Source organism: Adelges cooleyi, unplaced genomic scaffold (genome assembly GCF_023614345.1).
Source record: "Adelges cooleyi isolate 19-005CV unplaced genomic scaffold, UGA_ACOO_1.1 ACOO_flye_CR_arks_rails_tigmint_CR_PRNA_23, whole genome shotgun sequence".
Lineage (NCBI taxonomy): Eukaryota > Metazoa > Arthropoda > Insecta > Hemiptera > Adelgidae > Adelges > Adelges cooleyi.
In genome coordinates this window covers 3,116,972-3,142,695 of record NW_026095893.1, presented here as the reverse complement: position 1 = coordinate 3,142,695, position 25,724 = coordinate 3,116,972, and the positions used below count along the sequence as shown (strand labels likewise).

The window sequence follows — 25,724 nt, the reverse complement described above, 5'->3', positions numbered from 1 at the left end:
AAATTATACTTAGTATGCTAAAATATGATTTTTTTTAATAAACTCAAAAATGTGTGTAGCCCTTAAACTCAAAGGTTTGATTAAGATGTACACCCCTTTCCCCCCTGGTATCAATACAACAGAAATAGGGTTTACACTAGACAATTTACACTTTCTGAAATTAAACGATATTATTATATTTAAACAATACTGGGCTACGGTAATAATTACAACATTTAATATGCATTTAATATATAAAAATGTATTGTGTCCCTATATATCATCTATAATTTTAGTTTGTCCTACTAGGTATGTATTGTTTTCCGTGCGCTTCAATTAACTAAACTCACAACTTTTTGGTTGGATGGGGAAATTCGTATACAGAATTCCTTCTCGATAGATTTGAAATGATATCACGTGTGTTAACAGCCCGACGTGGTTGTCTAGGCGATGTTTTGACGATTAATATTTCGAGGACGCACACAGGTGCGCCACGGGATCGTTTCAGGTGAAAGACCCTGTGCGAAGAAACGTGAACGGCTAACACGCCAGTTGATGCCACGCGACCACGGCGACACACTACAATAGCGCTAATGAGATCAAAATCTGTGGCAAGGCGCCTAGCTCAAGGTAAGTCCACACATTTAAACTTTGGTGCTAATTAACGCGCATAATAGTCATTATCACTAAGTACCCGAAGAAAAAAATTACTCATCTTACAAAAAAATTCAGAAAAACATGATTGAGAGTGACCCTATTAGACCTATGTAAGTATAAAATAATGAATTGCCTTGCGCTTGTGTAGTCTGAAAGCGACAAAATAAAGCTTAATTATCTACCGAAATAAATCAATCACAATACTTACAGTTGTAGGTCTTATTCTATCCATAAAAGTCGAATATGTATAAACATTATAATCTTATATATTAGTTCAATGATAATATTCGTCTCGATGTGGAGCTGAGAAGGTATTATTTTTACAACATGTTTTTTTCTGTGTCTAAATCAACAATAATTTGTAAACCAACGAACCGATTTCATTATGAAGAAAATCTATATAGATCAGAAAACGTCATCCTTTCCTTTTTAAAAGTGAGGAAAACACCGTACAAATGTATACATTTTTAACTTAAAACTATGATACGCCATAATTAAGAAAAAAACCATCTATGTATTCTCAGGTTTGTGTGAGATTTACTTTAGATATAACACTACCGATACCAAAAATATATCGTCAAACCTTTCTCGTAGATTGAGTAGAAACTTTTTTTACATTTAAATTTTTAGGTGTACCTTATTTTAACGAAATACATTCAATACCATTAAAGTTTTAAAATCTGTTAAGTCTCTAAGTAATTTAATAAAGAAAAATATTTTATATTTTATATTAGTATATATATATAATGGATATACTCAAATATGTTTTAAAAGGAAAAATATAAGCTCGTAGGCAGAGTTGTGCATCATTTGAATAAGACTTTATCTAAATAGTCATCTAGATAAAACATTATTCAAGTAAAAGTTATTCGAATAATTTCAAATTAAATTATTCGAAAAAAAAATGATTCAAATAATTTTTAAAAATATTATTTAAGTAGTTTGAAAGTGTTTTTTCAAGTAATTATAATTGAAAACATCGTTTTGCCTAAATATAATATAAATACCACATCTAAAAAATATATAAAACCCGTATAAAGGAAGACAGCTTTTTATTCGAATAATAATTTGCACAACTCTGCTTGTAGGTAATTATTTTCCGAGTGTGTCCTACGAAAATTCAATTCTTCTTTTAAACACGTAAATTGACTATACAGTGATTTTTACTGAAAGAGCATAGCCGGGTTTTTATGTGAAAAATCCCGTCAAACTAAATTAAATTTCTTACCAGCTGTTCAAAAGCACCTAACCTTAGAACGTTTTTGCAAAATTCTAAACTCGATAGTCGCAATGTTGGATGAGTAATTGCGGATTTTGCAAAGTTCGTTTTTTGCATTTTTTTTTTAGAAAAACTAAACATACGAAAAATCTGAGAAAATTCATGGCGCTTATTTGCATAAATACACATGAAATACACTTGTGTGCATTTTTTGCAAATTTTTCGATGCAAATTTTGCGACAAAAAAACTTGATGTATGAATAATTACCAACATAGTGATATCCAAAAATGTATTATTATTACAAAAATATTTGTAAAAAGGCATTGAATAATATGGGTAAAATATTAAATTAATACACATTAAAAATAGCTATTTGCTGTTACTTTCGTATTATTTTATAGCTTAACTCATTGTCTTTTTGTTTCGAGACGAACGCTTTGTTTCTAAGAAGACACGATGCCTTTCGGACACGTTAAAAGTATGCAATATCATGTCTATCGGCAAGCCGGTCTTTTTAATATCTCTTCTATATCCCATGTTCGTAGACACAGAGACACACACGTGTTGGGACAGACACTGTTTTCGGACAGGGCGTGGACAATGGTGTCCGGCGGATGTGTCCAATTTCACAACCTGATGGATATTATTAATCATTCATCGTCCCTGGATGCAGGATAATATGTACGATGGGATTCTTCGTTTGCGCCAAAATTCCAAGAACACATCACGATATATCGTAAATATGTACCTAAGGGACGAGCCTAGCACACGTGTGTGTCTAGTCGAAGACATTTGAATCAATTAGGTATATACGAGAAAAAAAAGGACGTGGGATCTTGCACTGTACTCGGCCGTGATAAAACAATGTTTTTTGTGTCCAAATATTAACTAGAAACGTTAACAATGATTTTTAATGAGTAGTGTTAAAAATATAACACACAGGGCTGATGCTGATGCTGTTTTTATTATTTTTACTTAATATTGCTTCTTGTTAACAAAATTAAACACCTCGTATTTTCATACGAAACTTTATTGTTAGATAACGCCTTTATTAAACATTTTATGTTTACTCGATACATTTATTAAAAATATGTAAGAGAAGTGAAATGGGTCGATCGTCCATTTAAAACGTAGTCCCGTATTCCGTAAAACCTAACCCGTCACATGGTCAAATTTCATTATAGTATCATAATTTATATTATTATGAAATATCATATTACAATAACTAACAAAAGTCAATTAAGTATGTTATGCCAATTTTGGGATTGAAAGTGGTTATCTAAGCCGAAGCGGTCGGGACAATTAAGAAATATAAAAACATCTTTAGGCGTAAACTGTGGCGCAATTGTAGTTTCTACATCTTGAGGAACAGGGGACTATTCCACAAATGTAATAAAATGTTTGATATACTCTCACATTATATCCAATTTTACTTTAGCTTAAAACGTTTTATGTATAAAACATGACAAAAAACATTAAAATGGAAACTATTTTATTCCAAAACCTCGTCGGTCGTGGCTTAGATATTTACATACCCTAAGCTATATTCTTAACCAATTTGACAAAAGGTTTTACGTTAATACGTTTATTACGTTTAAAAATATAAATTAGGTTAATAAATGATACTTTCTGTATGAAAGTTAACTAATATCCTTAAATACCTTTAAAATCCCTAAAAAGTGTTATATAAATAGTACAGGATAATAATTGTGTATTATAATTATATATCAGAGCGGTCGTTGAATTGATAAACGACTTTTTTAATAAGACAAAATTGATAAAAACTTTTAAGGGCTTTCACGCAGCTTAACGGAAAACTGTCATAACATCATCTATATCCCCTTCCCCCCTCCTTGTCCTTCGTGTATTTGCGTCACTGAGTGTCAAACGAACCTAACCAGGAAATATTGTCAATAACGTGCGATGTCCGTCTGCGTCTTCGCTGTTGCAATTTTAACGCCTAAAATAGACACACAGTCACGTGCAGTTCCATGGCGGATTCAGCTGCTCTGCTCGGATATAGGTGACCCGCAATAGACCGAAAGACGTCTGCTGACCAAATGACCGCACGTACTAATGGTAATTAACGAGCAGTGCCGGGTGCTCGTATACTACTTATTGAAACGGTTCCGTGTCGGTAATTATCGCCAGCTTTGTCCGACTCGTGGTCTATGGTATCCGCTCGCCGTATTCGTACTTCAACGTCATCTATCATGTTATTCTTCGTTCCTTGCCACAACCCTATGGCCATTTTTATTTTTGAAAATACTTCCACGGTGTATGATATTCTATGTTTGTGTACTGCAAACAAATAATAATAGCATGACAAATGTATGATGATGACTATTTGATTTAACCGAATTAACATCGATACCGTTGTTTAATCTGTAAAATATTGAACTGGTATACGAACTAGTCTAGGCATATACTAAGATAACTATGATAACTAGATAAAAAAAAAAAAAAACTTATAGCACAAACATTAAAATAATTGTATTTGTTATTTTAATACTATAATAGTCGTAGACGTAGTTTGAATTTAATACTTGAGCGGGCTAGAAATTAGAGTGTACTGAAAACAGACCCGATGGGGCTAGCACCGTTTCGGATCGAAGGGCATCTAGTGTCTACCGTTGATTTACAAGATCTAAAGAATAAAACAAATTACTTAACTAAACATTACAAATAGCATTAAAAAAAAAAAAATCATTTACTCTACCATGTTTCATGATATAGTAAATCTGACCGTACGCCGTAATCTAGTTTATACAAATTATCAATTGATAATGCCGTTTTTTAACTTTTGGGTGAGAATTAATTTTTTGAAATTAGTAGATAATTATTCAGCCTATAATTAAATTAAATTAAATTAAAATAGAAAATAAGCCTTACCATGGAACAGATTATCAAATTCTAGAAAAAAATTATGCAGTACTAGTTATGTACAGTAATGAAATATTTAAAAAATTAACCACAAATAATAATACACTTAAGTGTATAGGCGTATTTCGGCAGCAATGTTGAGTACATTTAAAATATTTCTTAATTGTATTTCTTCAGTAGATTATCAAACAGGTATACCTACTGATAAAAGAAACGTTTATCACTGAGAGCCTGTTTTCTGCCCACTTTGAAACCGATCAAAAAGAACAAAACACATAATTTTTGTCGAATTTCCCTAACTATTGTTTCATGTTTAAGACGTTTACGCCTTGGTTCGGGCAGTCACTTCCCTTACGTTGTACACACGCCCGTGTCTCGTTTATACGACATTATTTCAACCGAGACGGGGCCTTAAATAAATAATAATAGCAAAAATCATAATAATAATACTTTAATAACTGCGGTGGGCAAGAAACACGTGGGTGCGTGACACTCAGTACCTCGGTCATATAATATTTGGTCGTGCAAAAGCCACGCTAAGGGTGGAAGTGTGGTGTCCAGCAGTGCGCTGTGCGGTGTTTGCTTGTGTCGTCGGCCAATCATTAGTGTACGACCGTCCGGAAGGAACTGGCTTTCCTGAGGAGATAACACAGTCGCGACACGACAGTTCACGTGCGAGTTTATGACGTGGGGGTCTAAAGGAAAACATAATGTTATGTATCGTATAATGCATAAAAAAAAAATGAAAAATTTATCAAACGACCAAATCTTGGTTGGTGTGCCTTGTCCCGCGGCGAAACAGAAATTTGACCTCGATAAAACAATACAAAAAATCTAATACATAACATAATATAATATTATTATAACGCAAAAGTTCGTTTTCTTATTTAAACCTTTAAATATAAAAATGTTAGTATCATTGTTTAACGCAAATTATTATATTATAATCGAGGCGCGATTAGTTTTTTTATTACGGTTTTAGTTTTTTTTTTATTTCTTTAGAAATCCATTTTACCGATATCAGAGTGGATCGTTTAAAGGGACTTGGAGGGTCGATTTCGTTTTTCTTTTTGAACTGTAACGGGTGATTAACGCCGGTGAACGTTTTGCAACCGTGTGCGACATGTGGCCAAACTGAAGAGGCCTCTCGTTATGTAATAATCAGGGGCGCGTGGTACGGTAATAGTGTAATTTATTATACTCGTTTTTTTTGTTTTGTATTTCGAATAACAGACGGATTTTCAAAATGTGTTTTTGTTTCGTGATGGATTAGAATGTAAAAAAAAAAATCGTTTTCGTTTTGGTATCATAAGTGCGACCACTCAAATCGTAGCACACGCTATGTACACTTCTGTGTGTATACCGCACATTATAAAACCTAACCAGCCGACTTCCACAATCGCATTTATACATAGGGGAGGGACACATAGGGTCAATTGAGATTATTGTATATTAGTTAAGTCTTTAAACAGATTAAACGTATTGAAACCATTAACGGTTTGAATTAATTCAAAAATGATATCGAGTTGATACTTGGGTACCTAAAAATATCTAAATTATAAATTAATTTGTTGAGTCTTATTTATTTACAATCAAACTCACAATTTTAACTTTATTTTTTTTTTAAATACATGAAATACTATTATAATATATTTGTTGAGGTACAAACGTATCTATTATAATTGAAAGGTGGAGTGGATAAAAGCGTTAACTGACATCTTCGAAAGTATTTTAAAAAAATATGTTAGGTATCTAACTTATTTAATTTTTAAGCTTAACACAAATTCTACTGTTATAATATGTTGCTAAATGTTGTAATATACCCATTTTAATAATAATAAAAAAACATTCTTCAAATGTCACTTAACAATATTATTGTTACACATTTTTAATTTTAACAAAAATACATACGATTAACATATTGTTATTTTAAACAGTCTGCGTTAAAATTATGAAATTATCCTATAGAAATAACATTGCTCTTTAAAAATGAACCAGCACAGCTTGAAATAGGTTTGCTTTGTGCATATTATGGGTAAACTTAAAGTAAGAAATGTTGTTGAACGGCATATAGGTATACCAATAGATAAAGGCGACTCAGTCATTATCTACATGCGTGTTAGATAATGCACATCATATTGTTGTATTGTATTATTATGTGGCACGCGCTGTGTAACTCGGTTATATTATAGTGTCCGTATACTTTCAGCTACACCGTGTAATTGACGGCGGGACATAGAAAAACAGTTGTATATCGACAATGAAAAGGAACTTTTTGACCCTCTCGATATAGTTAACGAGCGTGTATTTTTCCCTTCTATTTTCTCCTCCCCTGCAGTCATTTATCATTATACGGACGACACACTGTCCCTGACAACACTATCCCATCAATATCATAATAGTCTCCATCATATTGCGCGCAGTAAAACTCACGTGGAAAAACCATAAAATTATTTGGCCGATGAATTTTTTTTTTTTTTTAGTTTTTAGCGACCGTTATCATTATGGTCGTGAATAAAATGCTAATAATAATTTATTATTATAACGATTCTCCGCATGCATAATTCATGTATATCGATTTTTAATTACGGTGAAGACTGAAGAGGTTATACATCCTGCAGCACCACCCGTACCAATACTATATAATACTGGATTCCGCGCGAATATGTAGATTATAATATCTTACATACCTACATTCGGCGATCTGTTACGGTTTATATTCAAATTGTTTTGAGCTATACCTGTCCAAACAATACCGACAATGAGTTGAGAGGGGACTGTTGTCTTTGCTCCGTGACACGGAAACGAATTCCCATCGTACATTTTAATAATTATAAACAAGACGGATTATATAAATGGATTCTCGCAGACGGTTAAATAGCAAGGCTTATGAATATGATTTTAATTGACAACGAAAATACATACAGTATATTCTTGTGTATGTCATGGTGTTATGATGTATTCTACTTAACAATGATCATCTCCCCGGCGACTTGTTAGTGTGGTAACTGGTACATAAGACAATGTTAAAAGTACATCGAGGGTGAATCGAGGGGGGTTTGCACCTGAAAATGGGGTAGATATAATATGTCACCATTATTGTAACGAAATTCATCCCCTTTTCTTTTAAACGCACATTATATCGTATGACTTTATAAATCAATCGGAATCCATAGTACATAATACTAATTGCAATGCATCAAACGGTTTTTTTCAACTGAGCTAAATGCCAGATGGAAGAAAACAATAGCTCCGAATAAATACAATAGTATTGGGTAAGAAAAACACAGTGGGTATACCTTATACGAGTTCTATCTGTACACGACGTATTGATTATAAATGTGTAGTGTACATATATATTCATGCATGTACAACTATGTATATACCTATCCCTTTTGAATAGTGGCCAATATAGATATTTACATAAATTCATTCGAGTTCTTGTCGGCGCGGCAGTCGGAGTCTTCGCAGTTCACATATAGTCGATCGCCCTATATTTTAGTATTTTATCCTATAAAATGTTCAACAGAATTTTATAGTACAAATTACTTTAATACTCCAATAATAATTTCAGAAAATTTAAAAATCAGTGGCATACATTTCGCGAAACGCTTCTATTTTTAATACTTCTTCTTATGTACTTTGTTAAAGTCTAAAGATATGAATACATCAAATTTTTAACAATTTAAAAATGCGGTTTAAGTGAAATCATTTGTACTCACGAGTACATATTTCATCAATAGAGTGTACAAGATTTTTATCGGAGGTGAATTTCGAGCATAGTCGAAAAGAGCGCTAATGTATTTAAAGATATGGAGCCTAAAAGAATATACATTTTAAATTTTCACAGATTAAAAGTGCCACACTGTGCAATTTATTTTTTATGTATTAATGTCTTAATTCTCGTATTGAAAAACCTAACGCAGTATTTTATTTACAGTATTTTAATCGATGTTTAATACTTCTACCATCTACAGATTCGCACTATTAGATTATCAGATTATCACTTTCAGTTATAATAATTCCTGAAGACTGATGTGACGTCCCCCGACCTATAATATGATGCGTCACCACTATGCCCCGATCCACTGCGCTGGCTTTTTTTATTTATAACCAGAATAAAATATTTTATAAAATAGAAGTTACCAAATTATTGAAAATCCGTGTTTTAACTTCCGTTTTCTAATAAATAAAAAACAATTTCTTATTTTAAAATAATGTGATAAGAAAGTATTTCGAAGACTAGAGCCATGGATGAATTCAAAACGTGTGTTGCGGAGACAGGTATGGATTGCATGCATATAAACGCGTCGCAATTTTCACACACTGCAAAACCGACGTCATTAGTCCGCCAACACAGTAGGTCTGCAATATTTACATTAGAACTCAACTACATCCATACTATAATATAATAATATTAACTATACTTATATTGTCGAGGAAATCGTTTGGTTCGATTGAACAATAATGCCAAGCTAAACTATCGATGCGCTTGTATAGGTGCTATTGAACCCAGTAACGGCAAGCCACAAGACGCGAACACGTCTTATATTTAGTACAGCGATCGGGGGAAACAACGGGGGCGGCGTTGATAGGAAAAAAAACAATCAAAACTTAGGTTTCCGCAAAGGAAATTAAAGGTTCTCGGGTAATTTCCTGTCGGTCACGATTAGTTGGAGCGGTGTCGATGAGACGTATATATTAAACAGGCGGTCGGTGGAATCTTTTTTGCGGTTTCGTGACGAGCTGTTCGGCGTGTCATGCTAGATAGCGTGATGTGTCAATTACGGTACACGTGGGTGTTTTAATTGGGACTTAAACGAGGATATTTAAACGTGGGCTAGGAATGAAGAGCTTAGGACGACATAAGCCGAAGAGAAATAGTGTAGGTACAATGCGGCGAAAGGGGTGTATTAGGTACGTTTGTTCGGATGCGGTGGCGATATTATTATCGTGGCGATGGAAAAACAAGGGAAGGGGTCGAAAAACGTTTTCAACGGCAGTGATGGGAGGTGTGTGTTGTTTGATGCGATTCTCGGGCGCCGCGGGTTATCCGGAGAACTGTGCAGACAAAAGTCGGAGAGCGGAGAAGGGAGGACACGACTACGTGCCTGTAATAGTTTGCACGAAGCAAACAAAAGTGACACGGAATAAGGCCAAAATGGATTTATTAAAGGCTTCGTCCCGTTGTTCCTGTTTTCAATTAATTTCGTTGGCTTCCGCCACTTAATTTATTGCCGCCGCGTGTTGCCGGTGTATATACTTCCAATATGTATAATATGCAAACAACGACCGTGGCAGTGGAAGTCGAGGAGTAAGTGATGGCGATAGAATAATAAGAAAAAACCACTATAAAGCACACACGCCTGAACTTATACGTCGATATAATAATTGTTGTGTTCATTTTTCCCATCGCTGCACATCGGAAAGATCGATAAATTGCCGTCGCCGCACTCAGCCTTGTCTGTAACCCTGTAGATTAAATAATATTATTTGAGCCACGAGTACCTCTCCTGTCGAATGTGTAACGGTTTGTAGCGTAACGCGTTGCACCCTTACACATTTAATTTACTTTTTAAATACAATAGATTAGAATTTTTCGAGCGCGTTTTTTTATTTTTCTTAACCCCACGTATGATAGATCAAGTATCTATAATAATACAACCTAATCTATCTGTATTTTGTATTCACCTTTAATACGGGTTTTGATCTGGCATGGGATTACAAAACCAATTTATTTTTCTACAAAAACTATTTAACCTATTTTTTTTAATCTTATGTTAAGTTCAAGTTATTTATTTTAAATATATAAACAATGTAAATTAAAAAAACTAAGCAGTATCCCCAATAATGAGAAACTCACCGAATCGTTTTTATACGCGTCGTAAATGATAACACAATATAGAATTGAGAGAAATGCAACTATTATAAATTGTTTGATTATATAAAACCTTTTTTTTTAAATGTATTAAAAAATATAAACAACACTGTTTATATTTGTTTACATTTAAATGCGAATTTTTCCTTGAAGTAAGTCTCTTATTGGATTTGTTAATGTTGTTTAGCAAATGTATCTAAATGAAATATTATCAGTTCAATTATAAGTAGGTTAAAATATAATATGATTGCGCAAACCTATTATGTTTTTGTCCAGCACTTTTTTGTTTTGTTTTACAATTACCCGGTACAACCGACTACTGTAGGCGATTTGCACCGACCGTGTTATCTACTTGTTATGGTTTTATGACGATAACGTTTAATGTATACATGCGCCATAACGTATGGTTGGAAGAATAAATCAGACTATATAATATAATCCCCAGCCTATACATGTCAGCGGTATTGAACCATTTTTTTAAATACAATTTTCCAATATGAGATAAGTTTCCAGACAACTTTACTGCCACGCGATTTACGACTAAACGACCATCGATGTACGCGTATGTGTGTGTGTTTTTTTAATATTGTTATCGCCCGTACGTGTCTTTGGATCGTTTTCCGTTCACGGGACCATATAGAACGGATAGTAGACCAACGGGGAGACATTGAGTTGAGACATAACAAACGGTGGCAATAAAAATTAAATAAAAATATATATCCACACCGTGGAGTGTGATTTGGGTAGGGGGGAACGAGTCGCATTGACTTGGACCAGATGCCCCATAGTTATTTTTCTAAATACATATTGATACTCAGAACAAAGTGGCATCTCCAAAAAGGGTACTGCATCATCGTCGCTGTTTAAATACCTATTAACATATTATAATACTAAACAACTAATGAGGTAATCAATAATTGTACTGTGAATAATCGATTGACGCATTCACACTTTGTTCGGTGAATGGTGATAGTTATTTAAAACTGTACTGCAGTGTACCTAATAAACGCTTTAATCGCATTTTATCATTAACTTTACAAATAACTGAAAATAAATTACAAGTTATATTTTAAGCGAACTAATCATAGGTCTAATAGATTATTATTAAATATAATGGTCATTGGTCTTGTACGCTAATGCGTATATTAATCATCAATTAATTATTTCTAAATACAAAAAATTCTATACTTAATAAACTTTAGCTTTCACAATATAAATAGTCATTGTTTTGAAATTTGAATAGAATTGTTTTAATAGGCCTGTTAGTACACCAAATGATACTCTATTATTTATTTATGTCATGACTCATGTCAAACATATTTAAACTCGGTTATTTTGCACAATTTGCTAAAATGTCCCGTCTCCAAATAATGTAGTATTATCGCAAGCCCATCAATATTACAGACATTAACAAGAGGTAGTGTAAACATATTATATTAAATATGTGTGCGTCTGTGTGTGGGTGAGTATTGTCTTTCTATTACTGGCACAACAAAACAATGCCGTTAATATACATCCATGTTTGTCTGCGATGCGCAAAATCGTTATCAATCATAATATATAAACAAACAGTGCCGGTTCACAGACTAGTGACCACATATTTTATAACACGTTTATCCATAATATATTCGTCCGCACACGGACAATTTCATCAAGGATTCCATGAAATATTATCATAAATAAAAGGGTTTTTATACATACAAATATATTTATTATTTTTTAGTATAAAACAGTTGGAGACCTTTTCTTGATTTGTTTTATTATGGGCCAGTGTATGTATATAATGTATAAAGAGCCGCAAAGAGATATGTAAACCGATACGAACCGGATGCTATGACACACAAAAGCACCAAAAGACAAGAGAAACGAGATAATTATCGTCGTGAGTACCATAGTGACCAGCCGAGTCGGAGATAATAGATAGGCACAATGGCCCCTATGGGTCTCCTCCTATACAGTTTTTCGGGTCTTATAAATATAAAATTTAGCGTGGCTAGTCTGTTGGAAACGTTTACCCGTCATCTGTCGTGTAAATGCATAAATGGATGTGTGCATGTACTGGAATATAAGGTGTTTTTCTAAATCACCTGTTGACAATTAGTTCAAAAGAACCCTCGTTGTGGGTATGCTCGTTGATCGATGGCCGGGTAAAAGAACATTGATGTGTTTCGTGAAAATTCAACTTCTATGTATAAAAGATTATTGTATCCATGTTGGATTATTATCCAACAAGGATATACATCACAAAACCGATGATTTGCACAATGGGATGCGTGCAGTTTTTATATTGAAAAAAAAAAATAAAGACGGGCCAGGAAGAAGATGAATCGGATGCATCATACAAATCACAATGCCATGTTCGGTGTATCGCCCAATATAATATTTTATAATTCTATTAGAACTTCATTCAGTCCCTCCTTTGGGACCAAATGAAATTTGTACACATAACACCTTCATGCGATTTAAATACCAAAAATTACTGACGTGACCATGAAACGCGCACAAGGGGTGAAATTGTGACGTCTATATTCCACACGAATGACCATACAAAATAATGCAGTTATAATAATATTTATTTATGAAAACACCATGAGAACTAATAAGTCTGCCTTAAAATGTTAAATATCGTTAACAAACTATTACAAAAGTTGGATTCTATATTTAGGCGAATATTTTATTTATCATGATAATAAAACTTTGTTATAATTATTTTTTGTGCATTTATATACTATTTCTAGCCTTTTAGTAATTAACTATTTTTATTACTATTATTTTTTTTTTTATAAAAATTACAGAATCTATCATTTTTGTCCAATGTTTTTGTGTTTAAAAATGATTATTCATCTAAAGTTTATGTATTACTTTTAATCCAAGTTAAATCAAATAAATACCTAAAGTATGTAATATTATATAAGTTTCAACCATTATATGTTATAATATTTTACATTATTATTAAGATTCATCATATATTAATCATTAAACATAGTTACCATGTATTATCACAATTACACTATAAGAAAATCAAACAATCTTTTTTGCTGAAGCCAAACCAATCCGGAAATGTATTGGTCAAACACACGTGACACATTGTTTATAAAAATTCTGAAACTTACCTACCTCTAAGGAACGTGAATACGGTGTTGGCGTTCGACGATGACGCTGTGCCATCGATTATCGCTGGCGCGTCCGTTATCAGCTGAATTGTTATGGAAATATTTTAAAGTATAAACACCAAAAATGATACGCGCATGTAAAACAAAAACACCCGCGTTTTTATCTGCAGAAGCGGCGCGCCGTGAGAACGGGCAGATAAAATATTCTCCACATCCAACAAAACAACGGGTTAGCATTGTGATGCGTTTTGGCGACCAAACACATAATATAACCACCGAAATAATAATACACACCATTATATTACCGGTTATGTTGTTTTTTCTCCATCGAATCCGCGCATTGGTATAATAATATGAGTGTGTGTGACTGTGTAAATCGAAACTAGGAGATAATAAAAATTAAATACGCACGCTGTCGTCGGCCAAAGTAGCATATAATATAATATTAGATATATAATATATTATACATGTGTTATTATATGATATTGTTGAGCTTCGTAACCGCAAAACAATTGTTATTTATATTTTATACGGGTCTCTCGGAAAACACTGCAATGTAAGTCCTATCATGAGCGTCTTTTATAGGGGACAGGTAGATACAACTATTCCATGCTTATGATTTGTTTATTTACACAAAGGTATATATATATACCTATGAATACCTGGAATATATATATATATATTCAAAATTTTAAATGTATTATAACTTTAGTCCTTACATATCTAGAAGGGAATTTTTGAACTTATCGAATAGTATTAATGATCTGATACGTTTATTTTCGCTCTCCTATAAGATTTAGTACAAATATTAATATTTTTGAATTCAGTCCCAAAATTGTCTTACTATTTTTAGAGGCTTCTCGCAATTTAAAAATGTTTAAAAGTACAGTTTTGCAGCTCTAGGTGCTTTATTTATGGCTTTGGTACTCAAATTATTTATATGGGATAGGATTATTTCGGCTACGGTTAAAACAGAAATAATATTTTGGTTGGGTTCAATTCGAGTTCAAATTGCTAATCGTTAGTAATAGTGATAGTACTAATCGTTTGATCATCTTCATTAGATTATGGTTCCAAAATACAGGTTTACATTGTTGATCAAAAACCATTAAATGATTAAATTGTTCAATAGTTTAAAATGTTTTTAAAAATACACCACCTGACCGTTAAATCATCATACTAAAAGGATTTATGCTAATGGAAAAAAGGTGTTATTTTCCCCTTTCCTGGACTTGCGTAGAAGGAAGTAGGTTCTCGGGACTCGTGTAGGCATGTTAGTTGGACATATTAGCTACTCTGAACGCTAGTCCAGAGACCTAACTTGATCAACATTTCCCACAACAGGCAACAGCCAAGCGTATTTGGTAGGTATAAAATATTATGTTGAAGTCCTCGACGTCGCGTCGGCGGAGACGTCCGACGATATAATAATATTGTGGCCATTGTTGGCGTGTCTCAATAATTATGTATTATATTATAGTAATTCTATTATTGTTTATTTATAATTATAATAGTAATAAAAAAAAAGGACATGTATATTATATAGCTGTATAAAATATAATAATAATACACAACCGTGTGTTGTAGGTACCTATATATTATATTTATTATTGTTGTGTATAAGTGTAAAACAACGTGATTTAATTGTTGTTGTCGTCGAGTGCCAGCGGTGACAGATTTGTGTACCGATATGACTCCTGTGCGGTCTTACACAAAGCACGGTCGCTATAAAGTCATCGTGTAATGGAATGTAATGGAAACGCTGCAGTAGCCGGCAAGGGTCTTTTTTTTTTTAATGCTCCGGAAGCCGTCAACAGTCCTCTTACCGCCGTCGACTCCCGTCGATTCGTTTATGGAGGACATGGGATATTATTATTATTATTATTATTATTATTATATTGAATGCGCGACTCGAGGTATTATTATAACGTTGTGGTATATTATCGCGTACATATTATACGCCATTAAGTGGCCTATCGACCGACGAAGTTATCCCACGTTGTGTCGTGACATTTTTTTAATTTTGTTTTAGACCATTAAATACCTACTTGAACGCACAGATTTCCGTGTGAACTCGATCGAGATTAGTAGGTACATATACATGTACATAACGTGTGATTAGAATTAACATCTATGTATATAGTACCTACATAATTAGAACGAGTACGGTGTATACTATAATATTACTCGCCTAATGTACCTACGTAGTATTTGCGCATTGGAATTGCAAGAATCGGTATCAGAATCCAATAAAATGAAAATATAAAGAAAACGTGTGTTGCCGCTGAACGCCAACTGTAGAATAATAAATGATAAAATACTATGAAAAAAAATATGCGATCCAAATTAAACCTAACCTCATAATTATTATTAGAATAATATTTACATAACAATATACAGCATATTACAGCATATTGAGCATTTTTTTTCATTTAAACAGCTAGGCAGAGTGCGTTTCACTCGGTCTATGTTAGAACAAAAGCATCAATAATTATTATAAAGTCGAAAGATTATGACATTTTGAAGGGAATGCCATGTTTGTTATTCAGTAATGTTGGAAAAAGTCATTTTTTTCTTAATAAATATTAATTTGTTTTTGTTTATGTCCTCTGTTCTATCACTGTATAGAGTTTACTACATTTTCTCGTCTCGAGTTCAAATATTATTACTTAAGAATGTTTATAGACAGCGGATATTAATTTGTTATGCATTTTACACTCGGGGTTGATATTTTAATGTATACTTAACGCGCCTAATACATTCCCATACGCATAAAATAAATTCTGTTGAGTTGTTAACGTTTATTACTATAGATGCGCTTCAATAGACTTCCACGGTAGCCTATGCTATTAAGCCCAAGTGCATCCAACGAATCATTAAATAATTAAAGCAAGTATCAATTAGTATTTTGAAGTGTTATGATGTTTTTAATAAAAACTTCTTTATTGTTTTTATATACAAGCAGAGCCCAAGAAGTGCTCAAGATCTTAAATCTAAATGGAACATTTTAATTTAAAGAGAATGCGTGGTTTAAAACTTAAAGTTAAATTAATTTCATGCATTATTATGTTGTATTTGTTTTTTTTTTTTACTGTGGTTACTGATTACTGTTACTTATGACGTGTTTTACCATAGTTAGTTAATATGTCATAAAATGTGAAATGAAGTATTTTAAATAGTATTGTCAGTAACAGTAAATGTCTAGTTCCTGATAAGTCGAGAATGTTAAATTTAACGTTTAAAAATTTCAATCTATAAGGTAGCATCACTATTTTCCAAGCTTTAAACCGTCCCAAGTATTACTACTTTTATAGTGTTAGAATTGGGGTTAACAGTATTTTCCAATTATCAAAATATGTCGAAATATTCTCAAGTATTTTTTTGTATTTCACTATTATTATAATGGTAACAACACACTAGACCGTTTAATAAAACCATGCCTATAAAATATTTCCTAAAGATGTAATCCTTCTGCAAGTTACTGAAACAATATAGACATTCTTGCTAGAATCGTAAGTCGTGATACACTATTACGTTATCTTCTTAATGCAGTTTGATGTGGTTATAAACTAAATTTACAATGACTATATTATGAATAAATTATTTGGATAATACCGAATGAATCTAATTGATTAAGACGTATAGATATTTTGATTCTTTTTGTCCATCACTGATATATATTTGGTACTCATAAAAAAAAAAAAATGACTAAACACGTTTAAGGAGCTACTCGTGCAAAAAAATAAACTTAATAAACGATAATAATCCTAAAAATAAAACAATCGAGTAGTAGATTCTAGGCAGTCCGCACTTCTGTACTACCGTTCAAAAACGTCTGTATGTCAGCAATATCTGTCGACTATGTGATGGTGGCAATTTTTTACGGTCTAGACTTGTTAAAGGCTATCTGTAATTGAAATACGTGACGTTATACGCGGGGCACGTTGTTTACACACATACATATTGTATTATACATAAACGGGGGCCGCCGCCGTCGTTGCCCGTCGAATGACAGGTCGCCGAGAGCTAAATGCAGCGGCCCATTGGGCGCAGCTGTGTGACAAGAGACGACGACGACGGATCGTAAAATCATTATTATCAACCGCGTTGACCTTTCGGTACCCCGGCCACCTTCTCCTCGGACGCTGTAAACGTTACTCTAAGAGGGAGGAAAAATATTGTGCTGGTCGATACTCTTTTTTTTTTTTTTTATGGGCCGAAAATAAACCGCGACGGATTCGGATGAGCGAAGAGCCAACCCGAACGTCAGCCGCTTTGGCACGTTTGGCCGTAAGAGGTTCTCCGGTTTCAAAAATACGTGTCTTCCACTGGTTTTCCTCGACGACTTTTTTTAAATTTTATTTTGTTTTTAAATCATATTTTCGGCCTCGGCGTAAAAACGTCACCGGTTTTTATTACGGCCGGTCGCTAAAACTAATATAATTAAACTGTAAAAGCCACGGGGCGAGAGACATTATGGTACTCCACATAACTCCCGATATTATTTATCTATACTCGCATGAAAAATATACTCGAAAATTAATTTCCGGTAATAAACTCGGTGTTTAATTTTACGACCCAAGTTATTAGGGATTTAACAGCTACGCCCAAATAACTAATATCTATAACCTAACACCTATAGACAATTTCAAATTACAAATTTAAAAACATGCAACAGTTGTTGCATGACCGTTAGTGTATCATATTAGTTAATCATGAAAACATGAAATTATTCCTTAAGTTCATAAATAATTTACTATTCTACCGTTCTTTAAAATTTACTCTTAGCGGATTAGTTGAATTTTTAAAATACATTATCTTATATAATCGTTTAATTTTAAATAAACCATAAAAATACACAACTTCTTTAGATACGTTTCGGAAAGATTGACCTCAAATATTCCAATATTGAATTTTGTATAGAAAGATAAAATATGATACCCATTTGTCATTACTTATATTTAATGTGACACGTAAAATTAAAATGTCTTATTTTCGTTGATAACCTATTGTCTCGTGTAATTTAATTTTTTTAAAAGCTCATTGTATTATAGAGAAAAATTGTCCATCTATATATTGCTCCTTAATAACTTCCATCAATCTACACATTTGTTTAAATGTATAGAATACCTTCATCAAACTACATCTAATTCACAATTTCTTAGAGAGTTTAACTCTTTCTGTTTATTTAAAATATAGTAATATAGCGTGCGTACATTGCAATTATTATTTTTAATCAGTGTTCCGTAATTGGGGTCTAGTTGACTAATAAAAGTAACGAGCGAATACATATAGTTAGACGGAGATATGATTTGAGCTGGCTCGACAGCTGTTTGTGTCTTAACTTTAAAAATGCCCAAATTGCTTATCAGAATCAGACATCAATCCGTATTGCGCGATAAAAAATAGAGGTTTTCTCGAGTACATTGTCTTTCGAAGCGTTAAAACGGATTACACGGACAAAAGCATCTCGAGACGGGTTTCTTTCGGGAAAGTTGAAGTATGAGGGTAAGGAAAATGATTAACTGCTTAAGAAGTCACAGTCAGATGAGCCGCAAAAAGACGGTGGCGGTAACGCGGTTGTAAACATGACAAGAACAGAGGCAATGCTACACCGAGACAATGTAATAAGTCCATGATAGCAACAGATAAATCATAACCCCGGTCGCCGGGTCGCGGCATCTGGTGCTGACACTATACAGCTTCTCGACGCCTTTAAACCCTCCGGCCTGGCACCCCATGCTCCCCACGACTCCCGCGCAATTTCCTTAACTCCGTTTTGCATAACCTCTTTCTAGTTTATTTATGTCTGCCTTTTTTTTCCCTCTTAGCGGCCCAAGTAATTTCAAAGGTTCTAGAGTCCGCCGTTATGTTAACGAGATTTCTGCGTGTTAATATAAATCGTAAATGACTTTTGACTTAGTTTTGCGCGTTTTGTATTCTAACATAATAATTGGAAACCATAAGCTACAGTTTACGAGTTTGCGAAACCATCACGTTTTTCTTTTTGATTTATTAATAACACTTACAATAACAATTAATACGACTGCTTATTTTTTATTTTGCTAAATTCAAAATTGTAAAAAAAAAAAAACGGAATTAAGTACACTGGCTGACTTATTTTACTAACTCTTTACCGCGCGTTGTATGTAAATAACCATTTAAATCAAGGAAGGTCGAACGCGTTTCAGTCAAAATTAAAATTTTTTTTATTTTAACTTTCCTGGTCACAAAAATACTACCGATAATTTTCGCCGCTTTAAACCACTGATTTAAATGAGATTAAACGTAATAATTGTTTATTTTTCTTTAAAATCGTGATCATTTATGGAGGATTATATTATATATGTTACATATGTATACAATAAAATAATTATACGTTCCGTGTTTGCGAAAAAAAATTGTCTGCGATTAAAAATAGTGTCACTTGCAGGCGTGTCTGGGAAGTCTTGGCCCAATAATGTCCCCCATCCAAAATCAGCTTGATTTGTTGTATAACTTCCTGAGTACCCTGCAATTTATGGGCGTACACAGGAAAATGCTGTCGAATATTAATTGAGGGGTATACCGTAAGTATTGTGTCATTTCTCACTAAATCCACATCAGCATTACATGAAAAAAAATGCAACGTTCTAACAAAATATTTATAATGCTATTACAACTTCACACAGAATATAAAATCATATTCTACAATAAATACTTTTTTAAAAAACATGTTTGTAAATATTATTTTTTAAACAAATAACATTCGAAAGTACAACATTATTATTATGTTAAAAATGTACAATATTTGGAGTTTAATGTGTACAATTAGTACAGTATAGTAATCCCTGCTAGTTTACAAAACTACATAGTATTTCGTATCACTTTCTTGAAAGGATCTAATGTAAACACTAAACATTTTTTAGCTAAGACGCAAAACTAAAAAGGTATCATTTACTATTATCTATTATAGTTGTTTAACAGAAATCATAACATTTTACTATCAAAGGAAATTTTTTAAAAGACATATTTGTATATTATAATATGTAAATAAATTACGGTTAATGAGGGGATGCCATGCCATTAATAGTCTTTCCTCTTTGGTTTTGTACGTATAATGTATATAGGTATATAGATGTGAACGATCAGTTATAAAGATTTCGAAGCCACGCCCACATTTGGTTTTCTCATTTTAGATCGTTACTTGTTGTATTATTGTGTATAAAGTGCGCGGATATCTAATGATCGTTATGTTAGTAGGTGTATACCTTATTTCTAACGTGCCCAAAGCACGATCGCCCGTTTGTAATCAAATATTTTAATAAATCGTGCTAATTTAGTCTAAGATTCGGTTAGAGGTATATAAATTATTTGCAACGGTGTAACGGACAGAGCACGTTTGGAGCCATCGATGGCCACGTGCAGCCGGACAATAATAACAATAATAGTTGGGCGTTGGCACTTAACAATAAAAGCTATGTCGTGTCTTCGGTAGTTTTCCTTTTTCGATATAGGAAAAGTGTTATAAACGACGGGAACCGGAAATTTATGTGCTCCACTCGAGAAACACAATAAGAACGGTTTGCTGTGTCCCGTGCTCGACGACGGTAGTGGCAGTGGCGGCGTAACAGTTGTTGTCCTTGTGCTCCTGGGTCGTATGGTAACAGCGGTAATTACCCGGGGTTAGAATACGAGAGGGGTCAACAGGACAAACCCATCAAAAGCCAAAAAGGCTTCGGCGACAAAAGGCCGAACTGTATGACATGAGACTGTAACACGTGCAAACGCTATTAAAAGTGCCAGTCATTTTGGTGGGGTGGGGTGAGACCAGCACACGCTGTTCCTTTGTCCGACATCGAAAAGCTCAGAAGCTCCGCACTGATAACACTGCGCCGACGTCTTGTTTCACAGAATCCTTACAGTACGCCGATTTATTTTTTTAAACCCTAAGTACAAACTATAAGAATGGGTATATTAATATACAGTTGTTATCCAAAGAACAATAACTGCACACATCTGCAATGGTTGGAGAGCACGATATATATATACAGAAATTTTTTTTAACGAGGACCCGTTATGGAAATGCAAATATAATGCGTTTTCACTACTTCCGTTTTTTTGTGTACACTACTACTTATGGGGTCATTACGACATGCAATGTTCGTGATACTATTCTGTGGCTTCTTGTCGTTATTGAAAACATAAAAGTAGGCTTTGGCATTAATGTCTTCACGTGTATAAATAACAGTCGGTAGCTGATTGTTTTCTTTTTTTATTCTTTTACCCAAGTACCTATGTATAATTGTTCTATCTCAATCGCTTATATTTATATATATATATATATATATATACATATATGCACATAGTGCATGTATATATATAATATACATGCACTTCTACCCGCTTGATAATATAGACGAATAATTTTAAATAAACGCATCTTGTGGTCAATATTCTTATTCTGAAAGTAAAAAAAAAAAGTCTTAATAATGAAATAGAAACAAAAAATTAATAAACTATTAATACACACCGGGTTATAAATATATTTAATTGTTAAACTTTTCAAAATATATTATTTAAACCATGTTTTTAATGTAATATTTAATATACAATTGCGTTTATACGTATTAAATTTACTGAAATTTAATCAATTTGCTTAAATTTGATTTTAGCCAAAACTTAATAATACGTAAACAAAAACATATACTAGGTATAACATTTATCTTATATCGGTTAAAAAATATTTTCTCACGAATGTGCTGATATTATATTATGGTACCTCTGACTGTCAGTGCTACGAACTAAGCTGTTGAACGGGACACCGCGGTATATTGCATAGAGACATACGACCGAACTGTGCAGGGCTAATAATTTTTCTGGGGAGAGAAGCCCTTTTTTTGTGACATTCGTCGACGGATATCCCGTAAAACGTGCATAATATATATTATATTGTGCATTTGTGTTGATTTGTACACCCTTTCGGCAGTGTTGCCGATAAAGGTTTACTTTGTAAGCCTTATATTATTATAACTATATTATTATACTACCTATTCTTACAATCGATGTGTTTATTATGATATAATATATCCTCCGCGAATTTGAAATATCAAATCAAAAGAATACCGAGAAAAAAACTTAACGAGGGAAAATAAATGGTTTTTTAACATACCTTCAGTTTGATTTTAACCCCTTGAAACGAGTGTAAGCGTAATCCGTTCAACCGTTTCCACAAACGCGTAAAACCTTCGCCGCAATTGTCTGATAATTATTATATTGAACCAGTACCCTTTTGGTGCATTATAAGATATTTCACAGGACATCTGTCTTCTATTCCCACGGAGTAGTTACTTCGAACTATTTTTATTTAACTTTTATTTATATAGATAATATTACAAATTAATAAGAGTAATTCATTTTTTTTTTTTTTTTGGGTATTTTATGAGTATAACTAAAATAGGTGTGATAATATCTGCACTGTGTCCACACTCCACTACAAGCAACTCGTATGATGGGCAAGATCGCTTTTTCGTTTTTTTATTTTGGCACAAGTTACTTTCGTCCTATATAAAATATTAATTTGAAATTATTTGATTACAATTCTCAAAGGAAAACTACCATTTTTAATAACCATTTGAAGATATTAGAATGATGTTTTAAAACGTTACACATATTATTTTATTAATTATTATATATTATTATTAAATAAGTATAATGCACATCGGTAAACTAAACCGAAAAATAATCAGAGAATAATAAATTAATGAATTCGTGTTCCTTATACGTTCATACATATTGTACGGAAGCTAGTTTTCCGTTACACCAAGAGCTTGTCATTGTTTTTTTTTTTTATAGATAAACCATGAAATTCGTTCATCGGTGGGCGGTCATAGCCGGTTAAGTTTACTTTGAACAATTAATTAATTTAGATTAGCGATTTAGGAGCGCACACGGGCAAACGGTTTTTATTCGACACCATTATGGCCGTTTTGTATTCGATAGGGCTAATATACCCACATATAGCAAACTGTTAGTACGCAAGTTGCGTTGGATAGATCGATGGTGGAATTTGGGGGGGGGGGGAGGGAGTAGCTGTGGTAAAGATGTGGTGAGGAGTTTTTGTTTTTTCTAACCTCTGCGACATTGTCACTGCGAGATTTCCGGGGCGTAAAAAGCAACGCGCAGACACGAAGTTATGCGGGCGGAGTTAGGCCGCCGACGACGGCATTTTTTAATATATCTATCCTTTAAAAGCTTTTTAAAGGCTTTGAACCGTTACACGGTTATGTTCTATATGTATATGTATACATGCCGTACACACGATGGCGGAGGCGGTGGTTGTTCCTGCAGTTTTTCAAATTACGACCTCATACCCGTCTGTGTATATCACAAATATATACATGTACATGTATGACGATGTATAGAGAAAAAGAGAAATGGACGGCTTCTACCCTCGGTCGTCGCAATGACATTGGCGCGCGCAAAGAAAAAAAAAACTTATGACTGCGTTATAACAGCTATTAACGTTTGCCGCTTAAGCCTCGCCGATCACGCTAAAAAACCTCCCCGTGTCATTTGTATCAATTTGCGCAACACCAACCCACGGAACAGCGACACATACATGCAGTCGAATGTATATATATGTATATATATATATGTATATATATGTATATTATTATAATGAAATTTTATTCCTCTGTATTTACGATTCCGCCGCCGCGCCGTCGCCGGTCGGTTAAAACTGAGCAAACGGGTTATGTACGTACATAATATATATTATGCACATACGACGGCATTTATCGCTACTGGTTATTAATAATAATATAATATACCGCATACATATTATTACTATTTTGACATTATGCGCGTTGCGCGGTGACATACGGCTTTAAATTCGCCGCATGACGTTTAGATAACATATAAGACGTATGCTATATATATATATATATATTATAATAATATGTAAGTGTGCGGTTGTATACACATTTGTATAACGTTATTATAAACTACCGCTCGTCTGTAACGTGTTTCTATATAATAATCAAAATAATGTACTGATATGTACAATGTACAGCGTTATAATATATTATTATGTATATTATATTTTAAAATGAAAAATATGCAATAATGATAATATTGAAAACGTTTTACTCAAAAAAACCGTCCACGCAGTTTGCAGGGTGTAATAAACTTTATTGAAATAAAAGTTAATTATAAACGTTCTATGCAATTGCCGAGGGCAGTTATCAAAAAAATGGTCGTTTTTAAAAAAAATAATAAACGAAAATACGTATTATGAATGAAATGATAGCCAAATTGTTTGCCAGTGGCAATATTTTCTCAGATTTTTTTAGTTCCAGGGTACACAATTAATAAAAACAAAAATGTAACGGTTTGTTAAAATGTAATGTACCGTATCACGTTGGCTACTTAACTGGCCGGTATACGTATATGCGGTGTTAATTTCCCTAAACGAATTCGATCATAAAAAACGATATCACGCTACTAAAACAACAATATTATTATGACCAAGGATTAAATAATAATAATCGTCTTGGACCGCTTTTATAATGCCTGACAATTATTATTATTATAACCGTTAGACGTACCTACTCGACGGCTATTTCGACTCTAGTGGTTTATATTGCATACGACCTATCACCTATTTAAAAACAAAATAACAGACACAGTTCTGTTTCCGTGTTTGAAATGAATACATTTACTTAATAATTTACTTAACTAACCGTTGTAGTTCGAAAGAACGTTTGTCGACCGCGACAAACCTAATCTGAGAATGGTTGTCTCTCTATATTACATTTATTTTATTATTATTTCCCCTAGTTCATCTTATACACGACGGTAAGTACGAGTACACAAACGGGAATATATTGTCCTTCTTCAGTGTACATATTTAAAATGTTAAATGCATAATGTTACAAAACATAAATTCATAAATACATAATACATATTTAAAAATTCGCGTGTCCAGCACAACAAACCTTCGCGGTGGTGCGG

General features: G+C 33.2%; 1 protein-coding gene across 1 annotated transcript in view; it reads left to right on the top strand.

Annotated features, from left to right (window-relative positions):
* Positions 1-546: 546 nt before the first annotated feature.
* LOC126835397 (histone-lysine N-methyltransferase PRDM16-like) overlaps positions 547-25,724 on the top strand; it is a 63,831-nt gene continuing 38,653 nt past the window's right edge. The window contains exon 1 of the mRNA XM_050567965.1: positions 547-609. Coding sequence (XP_050423922.1) covers positions 573-609 — 37 coding nt within the window. The 5' untranslated portion in view covers positions 547-572. The remainder of the gene's footprint in view (positions 610-25,724) is intronic.